This window comes from Sinocyclocheilus grahami, unplaced genomic scaffold (genome assembly GCF_001515645.1).
Source record: "Sinocyclocheilus grahami isolate Dianchi unplaced genomic scaffold, SAMN03320097.WGS_v1.1 scaffold153.1, whole genome shotgun sequence".
NCBI lineage: Eukaryota > Metazoa > Chordata > Actinopteri > Cypriniformes > Cyprinidae > Sinocyclocheilus > Sinocyclocheilus grahami.
This window is the reverse complement of record NW_015505332.1, coordinates 85,550-108,495: the sequence shown is the minus strand read 5'-3', so window position 1 is coordinate 108,495 and position 22,946 is coordinate 85,550. Positions and strand designations below refer to the sequence as shown.

Here is a 22,946-nt window from a genome sequence, read left to right as displayed (position 1 = left end):
GCCCCCCCTCTCACTAACACGCTGGGACCTGCACCAGTCACTTTGTGCAGCACTGGTCTGCTCACTACGTCATTCAGCATTGAACTGACCTCATTCAACTACCTTTTCTGACAGTTTAAATAAAGAACTCTGAGCTTTTTGTCACTTTAATCAGTCTGAATAAGCTCTTTTGGACTACAATCATTATTTCTGCACTGTTTGTTTACTTCACTGGTTTGCACTCTATCTGCCATGTGCCTTGTGCTGCTTTATTTATTTTTTACATTACCTTATTTGTATAGTTGTATTTTATATTTAATCTGTATCTGTATTTATGTTCTACTGTTAGTGTTGTCTGTATGCACCAAGGGTCTGAGAGTAACGCAATTTAAATTCTCTGTATGTATGTGCTGTACATGCGGAAGAATTGACAATAAAGCAGACTTGACTTGACTGTTTGTATGTTGTATTTGATCTCTTCCTTTTCCTGTCCATAATGGACTTAAAAAAGAACTTCCTCTCACATGTGTACAGGGCAGAGTAATAAAGCCCTTCTCTTTATAGGTCACAGGGCAGTTTACGTGGGCGTACACGTACCTTTAGGAAGACAAAGCAGACGTAGACATCGCCACCGTGGTCACAAGCACCATCGGAAAAGGAAGGACAGAGGGTCCGAGCGAGAGGATGGGAGAGAATCGCCAGCGTACGGTAAGAATAACAGTCTAAAATGTCTCAATGCAACTAATTTTCATAAATAAATGGTAATAATTTCTTGTTGTGCTTTGAGTATCTTGACTCATTGGCTGTGTTTTTTTTACTCATGTCTGCAGACACTCCCTCACAGAGGGTCCAGTTTATCCTTGGCACTGAGGATGATGATGAGGAGCATATTCCTCATGACCTCTTCACAGAGCTCGATGAGCTGTCCTTCCGCAGTGGACAGGCTTACGAGTGGAAAGAGATGGCCAGGTAAGGACAACACTGTGTGTAGTGGTTGTTTTTGTGTGTGTATATACTGTATATCACAAATGATTAATTAGCTGACAAAGATGGAGTGAACATCAACACTGAGTTAAATAAGTTATTTAATACGTCATGGAATGTTGCAAAAAATAAATACATAAAAGTACAATAAAATGTAAGTATGAATAAATAAGGTGTGAAAAACACTTTCATTAGGCTTATTTGTATTGATTTTAAATATTTATGTATTCCGTTATTTTGTGATAATAGTGATGTGATTTATGTTGCTTGTTTTATTTTTTTTCAAAGTGTATTTCATTTAACATTACATGAGTTTTTACATTTTAAGGCATATTTCAAGTCAAGTCCTTTTTCATATAACATAAAAATACGCTGTATTTCACGTCTTATTGATTTGTTCTTAAGTTTTATTGTACTTTTATTTATTAACATTCCATGGTGTATTTAATAATTTAATTTTTATATTTAATTAATTAATTTAGTGTGTCAAATTGCTCCATAATAAAGGGCCATTTTGACTGATTAACCGAGTTTAGTATTTTTCAGTTATGAGTATGAATATGGGGAAAAACACATTTAATGTCATGTAAAATGCATTTAATTTCAGACATTTTGTTTATCTTATTTGCTAACATTTTAAATGTATTTTTATGTCCTATTATATATTTTATATGTCCTATTATATCAACCAGTGGCCACCTTGTTCTATTTGGTGCAGGTGGTTGAAGTTTGAGGAGGATGTAGAGGATGGAGGAGAGCGCTGGAGTAAGCCCTACGTCGCCACGCTTTCTCTGCACAGCCTGTTTGAGTTACGGAGCTGCATTCTCAATGGCACAGTCATGCTGGACATGAGAGCAAACACCATTGAGGAGATAGCAGGTAATGTTTGGCCGATAGATAAACCCTTATATCTCAGTACAAACAAAATGAATGTCTGAAAAATGAATGTCTCTCCCTGTTCCCAGACATGGTATTAGACAACATGGTGGCGTCTGAGCAGCTGGACGAGAGTTTGAGGGAGAAGGTGCGGGACGCCGTGCTGAAGAGACATCACCACCAGAATGAGAAGAAACTCAGCAATCGCATCCCGCTCGTACGCTCCTTCGCCGACATAGGCAAGAAACATTCAGAACCGCACTTGCTTGAGAGGAATGGTGAGAGCTTTTGCTGTGCTCGACTTTTTCTTTCTAATATTTACTCAAAAAAAACCTAACAATTTGTAACAAGATTCTATTAAAACCACCACTTATTGATCCTTTTTCCCACTCAAAAACAAGAAATGAAGGAAGTAGGGGTGCACGGGGTCCTCGAGTCTGTGGCGAGCAGTTATTATTAGACATCCGACAGGAAGTATTTGTGAATAGATGCGCCATTTCTTTCAGCGTATTTGACAAGTGCATGACACGTTTCATTGACTGATTTCAGGCCATTGCTGTGTGCTGTGTTGGTTGCATTTCCTGTCTTTACTCGCACCACAACGTCCTTAAGGAAGAGCTGAAGTCATTGTGTTGTCATTGCGTGCCTAAGGCCTGTTTCACATGGCACGCATGGGACATTTTTTTAACCGCTTAATCTACATTGATTGAAACTCAGATCCCAAAATCTAGCTTGAATCACCTAGATTCAGACAGATTTACAGAATGGAAAATGCTGCATGTTCAGGTCACTGCATGTTGAACTTTCAAACCAAGCAAACAATTGTATGTGTTTTTCTACATTTGTTATTTTACTTCATAGGAAAACTTATATATAGCAAAAGATTGTGTTGATAAACCATTTTTAAAGCAATTTCAACTAGTGGTCGACCGATTTTTTTTTTGACAGCCGATGCCGATATCTTGGAAAGCAGGGTGGCCAATGACCGATATAAAGCCGATATAATTTGTTATTTTATTTAATATTTAAGAAATTTGAAATAATTTGAAAATGGATTAAAAAAATAAATGTGTAAAATAAACATGCTTATACTTTAAATGACAAAGTATTTTTCACAAATATTTAATAAAAATATAATTTAAAAAGGAAGTAAACACTGTAACCAGCAGGGCACTCAGTATTCTGGGAAGTTTGTGTGCATTGGGATTTGGGAATCATATTTTTTCAAATAAAGCCAAGGTAACACTCATTTTACATACAGCACACAATGAAAATGACATGAATATGACATTGGGCAAAAGCATGAAGCGCAGCATAATTTGAAATCACGAGTTTAAAGTTTGTCGATCACATGTCTCCAGTGAAGCTGAACTCTCCTCCTGTCCGTATTCAGTTCACACGGACCGACCGTCACGCAGAGAACACGCGATCATGCAGGATACAAATGCACACTTCATAAGATCTCACAGCTGGATTTCACTTAAGTTTGCAAGGTTTTTGAAATCGGATGTTCATTAGTCATTCAAAGATTTGTTTAAATTATATAAATGCGTATTTGCTTTATGCTTACGGCAAACGAGAAAGTATTATAATGTTTGCCTTTCCATTACTAACAATATAAAAGCCATCATTATAATATTTTTTTTGTATACATTTTAATTCCTTTGTTTAACAGTACTATCTGATTATTAGACAGACTTCTGTCCGTGGACAGAACTGTTAACGATGACAGCGAACAAGAGGCAGATTGTGAGCACTGTGTGTTCAGGCGCTGACGTTCTCAGCACCGTCAAAATAAAAGTCCGGCGCCACGAACGCATCGGCCAAACAGAAAACTTATCTGCCGATTCCGATATTTGAAAAATGCCAAATATCGGCCGATATATTGGCCTTGGCGATATATCAGTCGACCACTAATTTCAACATGTTTTCTGCTTGATTCAGAGTTTGTTGCGTTGCAAAAATAGGCCCCATTCAGAAACTTCTGTGAAACAGGCCTAACCCTGAGATGAATGAAGGTTCTGTGATGGTTTACAACAAAAAACAAGCTAGCAAAGTTAATTAAAATGTTAACGATCAGTGTGTGATGGTCATGTCTTTGGGTGTTGAATCATGTGACTGATTTGCACTGTCCGTTCTTTGCCACCATCTCACCTCCTCACTTCATTCTAACACTCCCAGCTCTCATCACAACATATTTGCTTTTTATTTTAATCATCAGTGTTATTTTATTCCATCTGCATTCTGTTTACTTTCTTTTCCTCTCTTCATACTTTTCCCTCATCCTTTCCTGACCTCCTGCTCTGGTCCCATCAGGGGAGGGTCTCTCAGCCTCCCGTCTGTCCCTCCTTAGACGTACCTCCTCCACCTCCAGTCCCCCCAGATCACGCCGTCCCTCCAGAGAGTCCCGTGGTTCCCGTTCCTCCATCATTCTCAACCAGCTTCTGCCGAGCGCCAACTCATCCCCTTCCGCCTCCCCCATTGCCTCCCCTTTCGCCACCCCTCAAAACACGCCCCCCACCGTCCACTGCGCTTCATCATCTCTCCGCTCCCCAGGACCCGAGCTGCTGGTGGCACGGGGATTGAGAGAGGACATTCCAGAGGTTGTGGTGTTCCCACCCGAGGAGGAGGAGGAACCGCACTCACTGTTTTCCGCCCCTCAGGAAGAGCAGGTGGCACATGACCCGGGCAGGCTGGCACAGCTCTTGCCCCCACCGCAGTCAGGCAAATATCCAGCCCATCAGCATGATGTGTCACCTGCATGAAACATTTGCTCGGCCTCTCACTATGTTTGTCATGAGTATTTGAACCCAGAAAAAGTCACCAATTACATTAGTTTTAATAAATAAAAAATATATATATTTTTAAAGAAATTAATACTTGTATTCAACAAGGTTGCATTAAATTGATCAAATGTGACATTAAAGACTTTTTGAATTTTACAAAAAAATTGTACTTCAAAAAATTGCTGTTCTTTTGAACTTTCTATTCATCAAAAAATCCTGAAAATATCACGGTTTCAACAAAAAAATCATACAGCACAACTGTTTTAACACTGATGATAATAAGAAATGTTTATTGAGAAACAAATCCGCATATTAAAATGATTTCTGAAGGATCTTCAAATTACATTGAAGACGGGAGTAATTTAAATTATAATAATATTTCACAGTATTACTGTTTTTACTGCATTTTTAATCAAATAAATGCAGCCTTGGTGAACATAAGAGAATTCTTTCAAAAGCTTTACAAAATCTTTCCGACCCCAAACTTTTTTGTTTACATTTCCTTATAATGGTTTTAAAATAGGATAATGTAACAACAAATATTTGGAACAAAAAATATGATTTTGCAATATTTTATATATTTCATATGTAAACCTGAGATCTCTCACCAACAACTTGCTAAGCTCAGACTTCAGTAGGATAGTGTATGTTTATGCATTAGAATTTAACCATAAAATATTTATTTACAATTATTTTCATTAATTACAAAAACAAACCTTTAATTATACATGAAAAAGATTTTAATAAATAGAAAAATAACACATCCTAAACAATCTTATTATGTAACATGCTACTTTCAATGCAAAACCTCCAACATTGTTGGTCACATTCTCTCCTTTCTCTTTCTCAAACCTGTCTTTCACACCCTGCCCTCTGTCACCCTGAACAGTATTTGAATGTCTTTTTGTCTCACTGTGTCCCCACTTGTTTTCCTTGAGTTTCACCATGACCAATCCATCAGAAGTTTTCATGAGAGCTTCCATGAGAGCTTGGCTGTTGATAAGAGACATTTTAACTTCGCACTGTTTTATCATTTTATCCTTTCCCTGAGAATACATACAGATCATCCAGAAACATACATAGCACTTGTAATGTTCAGATATTAGTGTGCAGCTTTTTTAGACTTGACATGTAAGCATTCGGTTGCCATAATCAATGCCGTTATGTACAGTGACCTCAAAGTATTTGAATTAGCATCTCTAGCATAAAATGTTGGAACCACTGTATCACTTGCATACAGTTCTGTATCAAACAAACTTATGGGGACTTTATTTTGATTTAGAATTTTACTGTCTGGGTCTGTTAAACGTCTTCTAAACTCAATGAGATCACAGGTTGCTACTCTAGCTATTGGAGCACATGCACACCAGAAACCAGGTCAATAAAATTAATCACCACAAATTAAGCACACTACGAAGGGTGGTAGTACCTCACAGGTGCTAATAAATGATGTCATGCTAAGGATCAGAAAGCTTCCCGTGACGCTTTAGGTCATTGGCCTCTTGGAATGCACTTAACTCCACAGGTGTAAACTGAGCCCGTTGAAATGGGAGTGGGTGATGTCATAGGGGTTGCTCCATGTTGTACTTTGCTGCATTCGTGTTGGCAGAGCGTGCAGCTTGTGTGCTTGCAAACCTGACCAGGCTCTAGCGACTGACATTAAACAATTGCAGTGACTGATTTGTCTGTTCCATGAGTTTACAGGGAAGACCATAGAAGGAGGGTCTTTTTGCTCCCTTTATTTTTAAATTTGCTTGACGTCAAGCGGCAGGCTCAGATAGCAGGAGAGCTTGTTTCCACGAAATGTCATCCCAGGCCTACCCAGTTTTACAGTGCCTCTTTAAGGATATCGGGAGATGGTTTTTGATCGCTGTGCTGTGTGAAGCAAAAATCCTCACGCAGAAGCCAGGAACAGTTTGTTATGCAATGGGAATTCTCAAATTCTCTGGGAATATCACTTTCTAAATATTTAAAATTCAACCTTACAGCAAAACATTTATGAATGTACACACTGTAGTGTGATGTTATCCAGAAAGCATGTGACCTACTCTGCATGTCCACACTCCAGACCACACAATGAGTGTGCAGTTAACCTTCCCTGTATATCAAAGCTTTGAATCATAATTATACATCTAACCACGGTCTTCCTCCACAACTTTCCTCATTTCTCATCCTAACAGGTCTTCTTGCGTCCCCCCAATCGGCCCCGGGGGGCCTGGAGAACAGTAAGCCCAGTGAAAGCCGTATGAACAGCGCTGGTGGCAGCAGGGAAAACAGCACTGTAGACTTTAGCAAGGTGAGCTCCCTGTACATCATGTACTGTTGTAAATATTGTTGATGGTTATCACTTAAAGGAATAGTTCCACAAAAATTACTTTTGTGTCATTTTCTCATTAATTTCTCTTTCTTGGCATTGAAATGCGGTAAAGATCAGGCATCTTTAGTGAGCAGTGATGCTGTTTTTTCATACAAATAAAGGTAACATTGACCAGGAACTGTCAAGCTACAAAAAAGAAGAAAAACACTGTTAAAGATTTTATATTACACAATATAAAAATTATCCATGTGATTATAATGATTCCCAAATAATCAAGGGATCCTACATTGTTGAGCACATGTAGATGAGGTTCATCTACCGTTTGTCATTTAGCTCTTATAAAAGAAAACTGGCCATCACGCATGTAGCATTTCTGTATTCCAGTGCTTCATAGTAGGCCAGTTTGTTAAATAATTGTGAGATAAGAATGTTTGCTTTACCTGTTTAAAACATTTATTTTAAATTAATTTGTGCATGATTCTTCTTGTAATTTTAAGCACTTTTTGGACTTTAAAAGGTGAGAGGTTTTATTAGAGCTGAAAGATCAGAATAAAATGGTTATATACTGTATATATTTAGATTTTTATAAATAGAGAGAGAGATATTTTTTTCAGTTCCACAAGTTTAGCCCTAGGTTTTGTTTCTGTAATCAGTCTCAGAAAATGGTTTAAAATATAAATAATTATCACAAAATTAATTCATTAAAAACTGCTTTGTTTTCACCACCAACTGTTTGGTAAACATGTCATCATGTAATTCAGGTTTTGTAAGCAGATTGTAAGTAAACTATAGAGTAAAAATTTTAATTGGAGATTATGACTGTTTTTGGTGCTAAACACTAACATTGTAAGTGCATTAAATGATCGGTTTAATTAGCGCGAGATTGTTCTTACCATAAAAGTCTCATGGCAAGATGGCAGATATATTCCAAACATTGAACACACTCTGTGTCTGTCTGGTTGGTATCAGGACAGCCAATCCCCTTTTCACTGTAGTTGCGGCTCTCTGGGAGGGGGCGGCAAAAGGCCTACTGTAAGTCTCTACACTGTTATAACTTATAACCTGTCTTCCAGTGTGTCGTCATTGAGTGTTTCATGAGGTTGTGTTGTGACTGGTCTTCTGTGATGTCTTGAGTGCTTAACCATGTTTTGATTATTGTATTGTGTGTTGTGATTAAATTATGTTTGAAGTGTCTTGGGAGAAGGAACAATGTTCCTTTTTCGATGTTGCAGTACTTCACAATATTTCTAAATCTGTGTCCTTAATATGAGATCATCAGACAGTAGGGCTGTGCAATTAATCGCATGTGATTTTCATGCGCATCTTGTCAGTAAACCAGTTCCGTGATTGGTAGTAAATCGCCATCATCTGCTTTCAGATGGAGTGGCATTTACTACACAGAGCCGTAGTTCACTGACAAGCTAGGCAATATTGCGTTCATAATGGCATATCAGACAGTCTTTCTTTCTGCTGTATTCTAGTGAGATGCTATCACAGGTTAGTTTTTGTTGAAACAGTGAAGTATTGGTTTAAACAAATTCTCACAGTTTTATGTTTTTTTTTATGACCGTTTTGTTTTAAAATAAAACAGAAACTCTAGACAATTTTTTTTCCCTGTTTTCCAACAAATGTCTACCTGATTCTGGATGAATTAAATCACTTGTAGAACATGGACAGTGTTCTTTACTTGGTTCAATTTGATAGTTTGTTTTGATACTGCAATTGATCCTGAACTTCAGATGAAGTCTTATTTTGTTAGTAGTTAAGTGACATCTTCCCACGAATCCTGATCCTGGTTAGAAAAATGTAACTCGCTAAGAGGAAAAACATTTCTCCTGACCAAACTGGTCTAGATTCTGCTGTCCTGTGGATTGTGAAATATCACTCCTCTCTCATGTGTCAGTGGTTTGGTGTGTTATGTGGTTGTGCAACTGTTGCTTTTGTTCATTGTCAGTGATTTTATCATAGAATTGTTTCCCATGATTTTATATTTTTGTGTGTTTTATAGTTCATGTAAAGATCGTTGATCACCATGTTAAACTGCCTTAACCTGAGTTTGGCAGAAATTTAGTTCCTGCAGTCTTTAAACCTGTTTTAATTAATGAATGATTACCATAAATAGAAGAGAGAAAAAAACATCAAATGTCCTTCACAGATTTGCTAATAGACTAGTTTGATTTCCGGGTTTTATAATACTGTGGAATGTGGTTTAACTCCAACTACATACTCCCGGTAAACCAATACACCATTCTTGAGGTTCATAAACATCTAAAGTGGCACTGCTTACCTGATTTTCTAATTATCTGTGCACTTAAGGTGGACATGAATTTCATGAAGAAAATTCCTCCGGGCGCTGAGGCTTCAAATGTTTTGGTGGGAGAGGTTGATTTCCTTGAGTGTCCAATCATTGCCTTTATCCGTCTTTCACCTGCTGTTCTTCTCACTGGACTGACTGAAGTGCCTGTTCCAACAAGGTAGCACTTAGGCACCCCTAAAAAACATGTCTTGCTTTTACATAAATGTATATAAATGGCTTCAGTAGGTATCTTATGGCTGGCATTGTATGTGAAGCCTTTTATGCAACTATTTCCTGAAGTTTTATTTCCTCAATCTTTAAAAAAAAATTTTTTTTACAGGTTTCTCTTCTTGCTGTTGGGGCCTTTCGGGAAAGGGGTCCAATACCATGAGATTGGCAGGTCGATAGCTACTTTAATGACAGATGAGGTGAGGAATCCACTTTGAATAAGGCTGTATTTACTAGTCTAGTGTGCCTATAGCTCAAACAGTAGAGCAAGTTCTTTTGAACTTTCATCAAAGAATCCTAAAAAATGGTCAGTTTACACAAAGATAAAAGTCAACATTGATAATAGTAAGAAATGTTTGTTGAGCACCAAATCAGCAATTTAGAACAATTTCTGAAGGATCATGTGACACTGAAGACTGCGGTAATGATACTAAGAATTCAGCTTTGCATCAAACCTATTTTTAACATCTATAAAACATCTGTAAAAAAATTTCACAATATTACTGTTTTGACTATATTTTTTATATAAATGCAGCATTAATGAGCAAAAGAGACTTCAGAAAAATACAAACATTTCACCGACCCCAAACTTTTGAATGGTATTGTAAAGACGACATTGAAGGAAACTCAGCTTGTCTTTACTCATAATCCTAATTTTAAGATTGCAGCAGTACCATTTGCATAACTACATTTTCAGTTTCATGTCTTCTCTAACACCATGACAGATCTTTCATGATGTAGCATACAAAGCCAAAGACAGGAACGACCTTCTGTCTGGCATAGACGAGTTCTTGGACCAGGTGACAGTGCTGCCTCCTGGAGAATGGGACCCCACGATACGAATCGAGCCGCCGAAGAGCGTCCCATCTCAGGTAATCATCGCCTCAGAGATAGTGGTAACCAGAAGTTTGCTGGTTCAGTCTCTGCAAAAAGCCAGCCTTGAGCCACTGGGTTAACAGGGGTTTTTTGTTGCCATTTTTTATGTCTGCAGGAGAAGAGGAAGATGCCTTCCATGCCTAATGGTTCTGCTCCACCATCAGACATTATCAAAGAAGAGGAACACCACGCTGGACCTGAACTCCAGAGGACAGGACGGTCAGAGCTAGTCTAACCTCCACCATTTTTTTGTTGCATACTTTTTTTTTTTTTCTTTTTTTTTTTTTGCATACCTCAACCATATTATTGTTGAGTTGGTCTATAAAAGTAGGTAGAGGTATGCAAAGCAGAGCATATATTAAAACAGAGAGATTCTATTATATCATGCCCTAAATATGGCTGATGGGATTATATACATGACATACTTAGACATGTTGTGCTCTTGCATTAAGCCATTACGTTGTCTGGACTTTAAGGACATGTATAAATATGTATCAAAGCTGAACCCTGCTGAACACAGTGTTAGTGAGAGAGAGAAGGGGGTGATGTCGGATTTACTTAAGTCTCTTTTGATGAAGGAGGACCTTATTAAACACGCATTAAATGGTGGGGGGTAAAAAAAAAAAAAATTTGTGAGCCTTTCATGTTGGAGGTATTGAATAAAGGCGGTATATTTAACAGTGGCGCCTATTCTTTGATGTGTAGCTTAAAATGGCCGGCTGGAGACAGTTGTGTAAGAGAGCCGTCCATTAAGAAGTGTTTTAAGAGCCCCAGAGCGCTCTGAAAATACAACACACCCTAAGCAGCCATTAGGACAAAATGAGAAGCCCTTATAATATAATTTTCAAATGCATTTGCTAATTTTATTTCCATTAATGTTGGGACTTTACATGGTTAACTTCACTGTTATACCCAACAGTCATTCATAATTTATATTTTATTAGAAAACGTGGATGTTAATACCAAATATATAACAGCAATATGTATTATTATTATTATTATTAGTTAACCTCTGCAAATTATATAACTCTAAATCGGATTGCTTTTGTGAGTATGTCCTGATAGAATTTATCATTTTATTTTCTTCCTTCATCACAGGATATTTGGTGGACTGGTGCTAGACGTTAAGCGGAAAGCTCCGTTTTACTGGAGCGATGTGCGGGGCGCTCTTAGCCTGCAGTGCTTGGCCTCTATCCTTTTCCTCTATTGCGCCTGCATGTCCCCCGTCATCACCTTCGGTGGCCTTCTGGGGGAAACCACAAAAAACAACATAGTGAGTCAGATTTGTAGACTTAGCTCTGTCTGGAAAGAATAATGGCAGATTAAATCTCTGAGTGGAACAGACCGTCTGAATATGATTCAGATTCACTGGAATCAAGCGTGTTTATTAAGCATAGTATTATGCTTTAAAATATATAATTTCTGCTTCCACAGAATGTGTTTATTATTTGTTTGAAACTCTCCCACATTGTTGATATCTCTTTTTTCTGTGTTTGTTTTAGAGTGCTATTGAGTCTCTGTTTGGAGCGTCGCTGACCGGTGTGGCCTTCTCTCTGTTTTCTGGTCAGCCTCTCACTATCCTGGGCAGCACTGGGCCAGTTCTAGTTTTTGAGAAGATTCTCTTCAAGTTCTGCAGGTGAGGGAGACTCACTTTCAGTAGTGTCACAATGTTCCTCATCCTCTCCCTCATGCATTTTCACATTTTAGAAATTGTGCTGAGAAACTGGGGCAGTTTGTGACTATTTATTTTTTATAAAAAATATATTTGATTCATTAAGACTAAAATATATTTGATTCATTAAAATTAACAGTTTGAACTGAGTTCATAGAACTGAATCAAACTTACAGTACCAATTTAATGGGTAAATAAAAAGCTAATGAAAATCATTGTGATTAATTGAATCCTTTATTTTATTTTGTGTACAAACTTATAGATGAATGAATGTTGAGTTCTTTACCCTGATATTTTATGAAATATCAGCACTCCTGTAATGCTGTTAGTTCAGTCAAATTATTTGCTTATAACTAACAATTATTTTAAAAAGTTGAAGTATATAAAATTGAAGTATAACATGTCATCATTCCAGGCAATGCTTGACATTTCATGTCAACTACAGGTTTAAAGCTAGAAGGCATTTTTTTGCACACATCAATATAGTTTAATTTTTCTCACACTGTACAACAATAATGACTATTTTTGCATTATTGTAAGGGGTAGGTTTAGGGTTGGGGTAGGTGTAGATGTTAATAAAACACAATCTACTTGGTAGAAAATTCAATTTATTGTTAGCTTCCAGTTTTTGCTGTATCCCTTCTAGTCACAACCCAACTACAGTTTAAAAAGTGAAATACAATTCTGATTGTTTCCTCTTGTGAAAGATTGATTTGAAGTATCATAGCTCCATCTACTGGTGCAGCGCTCTGAAAAATACAACACACATTTTAAGTTCAGCCTCATTTTAATCCTACTTTGTGCCGCTATCCAAAACCATCAGTGTCTATATGTTTTTGTGCAGCAGTGCAAATATAAAAATGCCTAATTGCTTAGTTTCAAAAGTCTGTTTATCCGTTCTCTATACAAAAACACATGGCTGATTATATGAAACACACAGATGTTTATGTTTGTTCATTTAGCAGATGATTTTATCCAGGTATGTTGTGATATATAACATGTCTGTTTGTCTCTCCTCAGTGACTACGGTCTGTCCTACCTCTCTCTGCGCACTAGCATTGGCCTGTGGACAGCCTTCTTATGTATCGTATTGGTTGCCACAGATGCCAGCTCTCTAGTGTGCTATATAACGAGATTCACAGAGGAAGCCTTCGCTGCTCTCATCTGCATCATTTTTATCTATGAGGCCTTGGAGAAACTGTTCCAGCTGGGGGAGATGTTCCCTTTCAACATGCACGACAATTTGGATAACCTCACGTCTTACACGTAAGGAAATATTCACCTTGTTGTTTATATGTTGTTTACATGTTTATTATAAGTGTATTTATTTATCTTTTTCTTAGATGTCAGTGTTCATCTCCATCTAATATCACAGAGAATATGGTACAGGCATGGAATCAGTCAGGTTTTAATCCTGAGACCATAAACTGGAGTGACCTCGATGTGCCAGTAAGCATTTCTTTCTTCACACTACAGTTAAAATATGTTTTTAAATAATGCTGCCAAAGTTAACATTAATAGGAGAAACAGGATTAATGGCATTACACATTAGCTTAACATTTTAATAGTTTAAAGGGGTCATATGATGCTTTTTTAAAGATAATTATTTGGTGTAACAGAATATGTTGACATGCTTTAATGTTAAAAAAACATTATTTTTCAAATACTGTACATTATTGTAGGTCCTCTATGCCCCGCCTCTCTCAAACGCTTAGTTTTCTACAAAGTCCCTCCTTCCGACAAGCGCAGTCTGCTCTGATTGGCCAGCTGACCCAGTGCATTGTGATTGGCCGAACACCGCAAGCACTCGTCGGAAATGTAACGCCCCTTACCATAATCGCGAGCTTCATCTTTCAAAATAAATGTAAAGACAGAGCCCGAAAGGGGAACAGAGTCGTGTGACATACACAGTAAGAATATCTCTTTGGTTTTGAGACTTTAGTCTTTGCAACTTCAGGGATCTTATCTATGCACAATCAGCTTGTAACACTCCAAAGAGAAAGGAAAACTTGAAATCGCATCATATGACCCCTTTAATTTTTAATGTCCAATTTCAAAAGACATCAGAATAAGGTGGACAGTCAGAATAAGGGCAGCATCAAAGGTGTCCAGTTGCCAGACTATAGTTTATCAGTAAATGATAAAGAAACAACTTCTTAACAGCATATTTCTGAATCAAATGCATATGGAACTTTTAACAAAAGTAAAAAAAAAAATGTTTCTTGTTCTGTTGATTTCTTTATCATCAAAGTAATTTTTAGTTGCACTTGTATCCATATCAAATATATAAAATATCTTTAATTATTACTTGCTTTTTCCCCCCCTTTCTTTTTAAAGGATTGCAAGAAACTCCATGGCGAGTTTGTGGGTCCTGCTTGTGGACATAATGGCCCGTACATCCCTGATGTATTGTTCTGGTCTGTCATTCTGTTCTTCACCACTTTCTTCCTGTCATCCTTCCTCAAGCAGTTCAAGACCAAGCGCTATTTCCCCACTAAGGTCAGTAGAGTCATGCACTGATCATATGCTGATAGTGTTATTTGCTCTAACATTTAGTTTCTGTCCTCCAGGTCCGCTCTTCAATCAGTGACTTTGCAGTTTTTCTAACCATCATGATTATGGTCTTGGTTGATTACTTGGTGGGCATCCCCTCTCCTAAACTACAAGTCCCAGATACCTTTGAGGTACTATAAATGTAGTTTTCTATTATTAATTTGTGTTTGTTCATCTTGTTAGTTCTTAAGCTAGATTCAACAGATCATGTTTGGCTGGTTTTAGGGTTTCTGGACCTTTGACCTTTGGTTTCCACTCTTCTAAATTTGGCCAAAAGTTAATTTACAAAGAAAAATTTGGAATCAGTATTTCTCAAACACTTAACTTGCACAACTTTATATCTTCAAAAACAGTTAAAATGAGTGTATCATAATGTGAATGGAGAGAACTTTGTGGTAAATAGTCCAAAATAAACAGAAAACACACTTAGCAGGGTTTAGTTGACTTTAAACCACTCCAGCTGTTTCTGTTTTCTGTTAGCCTGCTGGGCTTTGAATATTGATTTAACCCTCTCTTCTTTAACTGTTTTTCTATAAAGCCTAAGAACCAGGTGCTACACTCTTATGCAAGTGTTGCCATTCATCAGTAATGCTCAAAAGTGTAATACTTTTTAAAATGTTTGAAATATAAGGAATTAGAACTTTTATTCAGTTAGGACACATTAAATTGATTAAAAGTGAAATAAGTTACAAAAGCTAGTTCAATTTCAAATAAATGCTGTTCGTTTGAACTTTCTATTCATCAAACAATCCTGAAAAAAAGCATCACGGTTTCCACAAAAAGCAGCAGAATTATTTTCAACATTGATATTAATAAGAAATGTTTCTTGAGCAACAAATCAGTGACACTGAATATTTCACACTAATTTTGTTTTTGTTGTATTTTTGATCAAATCAATGCAAAAATTCTGCTTTGGTGCCTTTGTGAGACTTATTAAAAAAATTCTTATTTATTTATTTTTTTTCATACCAACCCTAAACTTTTTAGCTGTATTGTACAGTATGTGCTTCTTGGATGCTGTTTATTTTGGCTTTGGTGACTAAATCATTCATTTCTTTTGTAAATTCCTTTTGTAAAGGGATGCACCAATGACTGGTATTAAAATTCTATACTATTTTGTCTAAATGTGTTGAAATTAAAAACTTACAACTAAAATCAGTCAAATGCTGTAAGTGAATTTAAGGCATCACAACATTATAATGTACAGTATGAAATATGAATATTAATTTTGAGATTGCGAAAGATTATGTTTAAGTGTTATTAAATTGTGTGTTTTTATTAATTAACTTTATTTGAGTATTAGATAATGGCAAAGGTGATCTAAATGTAAAAATAGGAGAAATAAGAATGTACAATATTGACAATACAATACAGATACCAATAAATTAAGCACTCTCTAATATAGACTGAAAAGTGATATGGCACAAAAATTGTTCATCCCCAATAAATCTAATTTAATGTTTATTATAATTTAAAGTGTATTTCTTCTGTCCAATAGCCCACCTCTAAGAACCGTGGCTGGCTGATCTCACCTCTGGGTGATAACCCCACATGGACGTTGTTTGCAGCAGCCATCCCTGCCCTCCTGTGCACCATCCTCATCTTCATGGATCAGCAGATCACCGCTGTCATCATCAACCGTAAAGAACACAAGCTCAAGGTCAGTTCGACAGCTGATCCAGTCTGTCAGAGCACTGCAGTGGTCCATGATTCTGTTCTTCTGCAGAAAGGCTGTGGGTACCATCTTGACCTCCTGGTGGTGGCTGTGATGCTCGGCGTGTGTTCTGTGATGGGCTTGCCCTGGTTCGTCGCTGCCACTGTCCTCTCCATCTCTCACGTCAACAGTTTGAAGGTGGAGTCAGAGTGCTCGGCCCCGGGAGAGCAGCCCAAGTTTTTGGGCATTCGTGAGCAGAGGGTTACTGGGCTCATGATCTTTGTGCTTATGGGTCTGTCTGTCTTCATGACATCTATTCTAAAGGTATGGCTCAGTTTGTAGTGCAAAAAATTAAATAAAATATATAATTATTAACCCTATAAATTCTACTGTATCATTTGATATGCACATTTCTAAGGCCTCTTAATTGTCTACATGATCAAAAATTGGTTGAAAAACCTGTTTTGCTACTACATAATCTCTTTTGTCTGATTGATAATTTATACATTTAGCAAGTAAATGTTTTTAAGTATCATTCTAAATACATCCATGTTCAGGTTGTTACATGTGTCTATTTGCTGTAAAAATCTTCACTGATTTTTATGAAGTAAACATAAGAATGCATTTTATATTCTTATGCCAATATTTCAAGATAAACACCAATTGGACTAAAGCAATTTTGGTTTGCTTAATTGTCCTTACATCTTTTTTTGTCTCAGAAAAATCATGTTAAAATGTATAAAATTTTAAGTCGTCTGATATGTCTTCATGGAGATTACACTGATTTACTTTTCAAGATATCAGAATTTGATCTTAATTTTTGGCCATGTAAATATTTATAAATATAAAATATAACATATTTAACTTGGTTAGGGCCTCTGAAAACTGAGGAGTTTTTTTTCCTCTTGGAGTATGAGCTCCATATTCTACTATATCATGCTATATGAGCTATAGAACATCTATAGAACATGATGCATCAAAAAAGGTTCCTAATAAAAATAAAACAAATATGCAATTTTCATTGTTTTATATTTTGTCTAAAGGTTCAGTAAACTCTTCCATTGCAATAAATAAATAAATAAAATGCATTAAAAAAATTATAAAAAGACCACATGTCTGGCTTTACAGTGTTAACTGTGTTTTTAATTGTAATTGTTCTGTTTCTTAATTTTAATTTTAATTTTTCTCTGTAGTTTATCCCAATGCCTGTGTTGTATGGAGTGTTCCTCTACATGGGTGTCTCCTCACTCAAAGGCATACAGGTTAGCACACTTTCATTTTCATAATATTTGATCTAATTACAGGATTGATTTATGTCTTGTTTATACATGCAGGCCAAACTAAGGCTATGATGGATGTGTGGTCGTGTTGTTTGTGTATTCATTGCACTGCAGTTCTTTGACCGTATTAAGCTGTTCGGAATGCCGGCAAAGCACCAGCCTGACCTGATCTACCTGAGATACGTGCCGCTGTGGAAGGTTCACATATTCACAATAGTTCAGCTCACCTGCCTGGTGCTGCTGTGGGTCATCAAAGTGTCTGCTGCCGCGGTGGTCTTCCCTATGATGGTACGTTTAAAATTCACCATAAAATCTCATAGGTCCCCTTTACACCTGGCATTAACATGCATTTTGTGTATTTGATGTTTTTTTTAGCCGAACTGCATTTACATCTTAATTCTAATGTGTCTCCAGTATGATTGGATCATGCTTACCTGCACAAATTTCAGATGTTGCATTAATTGAAACATTTTCTGAATTTTCAAACACTGACCGATATTCAAAACATTTAGAAATAATACTTTGTCATATCTTGCATTTTTTTTCTTTACAAACAATTTAAATAATGTTAATATGGATTGGGAAGTCGAGAAAAGGTTTAAAAGAGTTATTTTTGGGTAGAAAAATTTGATTTAAAGTGTAATCCAGAAAAATCCAACAATATTGTTGATTAAATGTCTTTTTCACATTGCAAGAAAAAATACCAAGAATGTCTCCATCAAAGTGATGTACAGTATATGACTGTTTGCAGCATAACCTTTATTATTGCATATTATTTGTGTAGCTTTTTTTAATCAAAAAAATACAAAATACAATTTAAAGCAAATTTATTATGTACTTGGAGTGCAATCTGCACTGTTTATCTCTGTTTATCTGCAGTTTATCTTTAATGCAAATTATCCCCAAAATTTTGCACAAAAATTAGTTTCGGTCTGTGCATGCTCGTAGATTACATTAAGAAAATATATATTTATTCTTTTTTTTTTTAAATCTTTATTCAGATTGTCCTGCTCATCATCCATGGTTGCATGTATTTTTACTCAGGTCTTGTATTTGCCTTCTGTAGGTTCTTGCTCTGGTATTTGTGAGGAAGCTTCTGGATTTCTGCTTCACGAAGAGGGAGCTTAGTTGGTTGGATGACCTAATACCAGAAAGCAAGAAGAAAAAGGAAGACGACAAAAAGAAAAAGGCAAAAGAGGTACTTCTTCAGGGTGTGAACTGAAATTTTAAAGATGGTTCTCCTGTACCTCTTTATAGGCATTTAACATCAATATGATGCTTTGTTTATCTTCTCTTGATAATATATAGACTTAGAAGAAGAAATGTGTGTTGATAGAAATATTCAATCATCTGGGTCCGAATTTTTTAACAACCTCCTTTTATGTCACTTATCTGTCTACCCAGGAAGCACAGCGCATGATGGAGGCTGAAGGAGGAATGGAGATCCCTTATGATAATGGGGACCACCTAGAAATCCCTGTGAAGACCCTTAAAGTCAGGTTGGTGAAAGTTAATAGCTGCAGTATACAAGACATCCTGTGAAATCTAACCCTGTATGAGCTAAGGCATTTCTTCATGTAGGTTTCTCTTATTAAGCACCCTGTGTTGACCTCATTCAAGGGCTCATTCAGTACGTTTTGACCTGTTTCTTTTGAGACAGATCTGACAGCGTAGTCTCCGACACCTCATACGAGGAAGACACAAGTGGAGTGGTTGGTCTTTTGTCTACTCTCAGGCCTGCTTGAGTTCTGGTTACTGCATACTCCCTCTTTACAGCTATTAATCCTCACTTACGTTTATTTAACGCTGAGTATTTTGCACATCACGATTTGAGTGCATTTCTCAGACAGCTCTGCATTGATTAAAGCTATTGATGCACCTCATTCAACTCATCCTTTCCCAATGCAGAACAGCTTCAGATGATTGTTGCTCATGAATTACCTTGTATGTCTTGTAATTGACAGTTCATGTGTAAACCAGAGCTAAAGTATTATCTAAATAAATTAACCAGGGCCATCTCATTGACAGACAGCTGTGTCATTGACTTGTACACTTGTTAGGCTTCACTAACAGGTTACAAGAGCATTTTTGGAGCGCTGTCTCTCATTACATTAATATAAGGGGCATTAATATTACAGCAGTGACTCATTTAGCCTTTAAATGACAGCTGAAGACAATTTCTTTAAATTTCCTTGCCTCAAGGCCAGTGTAATCCACATTATTAATGGCTCTCTGGAATTGTGGTCAGTTGTGCGTTTATGTGGTCGAATATTTTATATAATTACACAACAGGATTAATCATTATTAATTGTATCTATCTCAGAAATGTGCTTAGACCAGTTGTTGTTTTCACCATGATGATTATACTCTATTTAGACATACAGGTGCATCTCAATAAATTAGAATGTCGTGGAAATGTTCATGAAGGCTCAGGAAACCTTTGCAGGTGTTTTGAGTTGATTAGCTGATTGGCATGTCACCATATTCTAATTTGTTGAGATCGTGAATTGGTGGGTTTTTGTTAAATGTGAGCCAAAATCATCACAATTAAAAGAACCAAAGACTTAAACTACTTCAGTCTGTGTGCATTGAATTTATTTAATACACGAGAGTTTCACAATTTGAGTTGAATTACTGAAATAAATGAACTTTTCCACGACATTCTAATTTATTGAGATGCACCTGTACATTACTGTTAAAAAGTTTAGGGTCAGTAACAGGGCCGTGCAGACAGTATAAGCCTGTTTTATCAGTGTTGTGATCATTATTTTTAAGGCACTCTACGTTTTAAAAATAAATACTGTAATAAAAAAAGTTCAAAGTAATAGTTTTTTAGTCCGATAACAAAGACAAGACTCCTCAACGCCCTTTAAACTTTTCCCAATCAAACAGCAAGAACGAAAGAGAACAGGCACCTTTGTTTATATTGCTGTGTGTAGAACGTTAGCTGCGTTTTTAATATTTAATTGTAAAGAAATTAAATTTCGTCCCCCGCACTTTATTCGGGCAGGTGGGTTCACGTAGAGGTTTCTAGATTGAAATTCAAAGAGACAGTATCAATAGTCTATGCATGACCTGCCGTTTTATTCATATCCAAAATTAGGAGAAGTGAATATCTGGAGCGCTCAACAGCAATGACACTCTCATGCAGTGTATGTTTAATTCATACTCGAAGCCGGAGGGCACTCTTGTGCAGAAAGTCCAAAACAGACTCACACTAACTGACATATCATTTAGTAGCCTATAGAAACTATACATTTCCTGCCTTATTCTGTGTTAAAAATGGGGGAAAAGGTGTTCGTAGTAGCCTTTATAAACCGATCATAAAATTGTCATTAGGAACATATTGAACAAAAAAATTATAGCCCCTTGCTGCAGCTAACCATATGTCCACAGGCTACAAACAGCAATATAAACAACAGCTGTGCATGCTCTCATCACGCAGTTCTTGTATAATAATAATAATTTAATAATATAAGTATACAAGCACACCGCTCCGCTGAGAACTGCACTTACCGGCAGCCGTGGACGTTATGAAGGCATCCTGGTAGTGCACTACATTAAAGGTGTCTGAACGTGAGGGATAATCCCTGATGAGATCGTCAGGTGAAAGGTCATCATCATATGGATAATTTTATTTACGATTAAATTATTATTCATTCATTTTACTAATAGTTAGATTGGGCAGGCCTTCACAAAATGGCGTTTAATTACCAAAAAAAAAAAAAATAATAATTGCCTTGACAAAAGGGCACTTTGGGCATCAAGGGGAAAAGGGGCAGGTGCTCAAGCACCCGTCGCACCCCCCTCTGCACGTGCCTGGTCAGTAAGAAGAATTTCAAATTAAGAAGAATGCTTTACTTTTTCAAATAAATGCTGTTATTTTGAACTTTCTATTCATTAAGTAATCCTAGGAAAAGTCACAGTTTCCACAAAAAATATTAAGCAGTATAGCTGTTTTAAATATATTGTTCAGCTTTGCTACCAGAGAAATTAATTATATTTTAAAAACGTTTTTTTTAATTGTTAAACAATATTACTACTGTTTACTGTATTATTACTGTGTTTAATTGTTACTGTATTTTTTATAATATAAATGCAGCCTTGATAAGACTTATTTCAAAAACTTTTTTAAAACATCTTGCCGACCTCAATTTTTTTAATGGTTTGGGTTTTTGTACCACTTCTTTAGTTATAGGTTGCCCTGTGAATGTGGATTTTGTCATGGGAGTTCAAGGATTGATTTTGTTGTTGTTCTTGTTTGGCCAGTTTGGTCCGTTTTGTCTCATATCTGCTTCGTGTCCATTTCACGGCTACTTTATCTTATCTAGAATGGTCTTACAGAAGAAAAACAATTCCATAAGGTTGATGTTTAGCGTTCAGCAAGAGAGCAAGTAAAACTTTGTCTATCTGACTCAAAGCTGCTTTGATTACTAACATGACATATTACTCATGAACAACATTAAATGCTCACCTCTGAAATAACACACAGGGTCTGCGCTGGGAAGGTTTGTCTTTGGTTCATCTGATGTGATTTTCATGCTTTATTAATCAAATGGCCATCAAGCACTGTGCTGGTGAACAGGAAGAGAAGTGAGTGTGTTAAAGTGTGGGGCGACCAGCTGTAAGTGCTCTGATGTGTCTTTTCTGCAGCACTGACCCCTCTGTGGTTAACATATCTGATGAGATGGCCAAAACTGCTGTGTGGAAAGCTGTCGCCATGAGCTCTGACAGTGCCAAAGTATTGAAACCTAGTGCCAGGTAGCCTTGTTCCTCTAACCTCATCCCTGTTTTTCCTCTCACTGCTTCAACGCACAGCCTGTTTTTCCTGCATAAATGTAAAGCTGTACAGACGAACTGTAGATTTGAACCAGTAAACCAGTTTTCATTTGAACGTATATTGTTCAATTTGATTCAGTGCAACTACTTATGTAAGACTGTGTTTATGAATAATTTAAGTTAATTATTGCAAATGAGTCCCAATGTACTATTTTATATATTAATTTATATAAATTAGTGCTGTCAAACGATTAATCGCATCCAAAATAAGTTTGTTTACATAATATATGCGTGTACTGTGTATATTTATAAAGTGTATATATAAATACACACACATGCATGTGTATATATTTAAGAAAAATATTGTTTATATTTATATATAATATTAATTCTATGAATATAAATATATACATGCAAATACATGTTAATATTTTCGAAATATATACTGTATGTGTGAGTATTTAATATATACATTATAAATATACACGGTACACACGCATATATTATGTAAACAAACTTTTATTTTGGATGCGATTAATTGCAGTTAATCGTTTGACAGCACTAATTTAATTATATATAATTTATATAATATTAATATATTTATATATGAAAAATGTATATATATATATATATATATATATATATATATATATATTTGTTTGTTTT

At 36.3% G+C, this 22,946-nt stretch overlaps 1 protein-coding gene across 7 annotated transcripts in view; it reads left to right on the top strand.

The window, feature by feature from the left end:
- Positions 1 to 22,946, top strand: part of LOC107592415 (sodium bicarbonate cotransporter 3) — a 65,673-nt gene that overhangs the window by 40,027 nt on the left and 2,700 nt on the right. For 2 of the 7 annotated variants that reach the window (XM_016281918.1, XM_016281917.1), the window contains 23 exons: positions 544 to 687; positions 810 to 948; positions 1,682 to 1,842; positions 1,929 to 2,117; positions 4,156 to 4,563; positions 6,806 to 6,921; positions 9,259 to 9,416; positions 9,579 to 9,666; positions 10,192 to 10,338; positions 10,458 to 10,561; positions 11,441 to 11,615; positions 11,845 to 11,978; positions 13,035 to 13,280; positions 13,358 to 13,463; positions 14,352 to 14,513; positions 14,585 to 14,698; positions 16,066 to 16,227; positions 16,294 to 16,545; positions 17,415 to 17,483; positions 17,616 to 17,789; positions 18,568 to 18,699; positions 18,906 to 19,000; positions 22,155 to 22,262. In XM_016281918.1, coding sequence (XP_016137404.1) covers positions 544 to 687; positions 810 to 948; positions 1,682 to 1,842; positions 1,929 to 2,117; positions 4,156 to 4,563; positions 6,806 to 6,921; positions 9,259 to 9,416; positions 9,579 to 9,666; positions 10,192 to 10,338; positions 10,458 to 10,561; positions 11,441 to 11,615; positions 11,845 to 11,978; positions 13,035 to 13,280; positions 13,358 to 13,463; positions 14,352 to 14,513; positions 14,585 to 14,698; positions 16,066 to 16,227; positions 16,294 to 16,545; positions 17,415 to 17,483; positions 17,616 to 17,789; positions 18,568 to 18,699; positions 18,906 to 19,000; positions 22,155 to 22,262 — 3,583 coding nt within the window. Of the gene's footprint in view, positions 1 to 543; positions 688 to 809; positions 949 to 1,681; positions 1,843 to 1,928; positions 2,118 to 4,155; positions 4,564 to 6,805; positions 6,922 to 9,258; positions 9,417 to 9,578; positions 9,667 to 10,191; positions 10,339 to 10,457; positions 10,562 to 11,440; positions 11,616 to 11,844; positions 11,979 to 13,034; positions 13,281 to 13,357; positions 13,464 to 14,351; positions 14,514 to 14,584; positions 14,699 to 16,065; positions 16,228 to 16,293; positions 16,546 to 17,414; positions 17,484 to 17,615; positions 17,790 to 18,567; positions 18,700 to 18,905; positions 19,001 to 19,161; positions 19,784 to 22,154; positions 22,263 to 22,946 lie in introns of those variants that run through there. The other 5 variants (XM_016281919.1, XM_016281920.1, XM_016281921.1 and 2 more) reach the window with 5 other exon arrangements.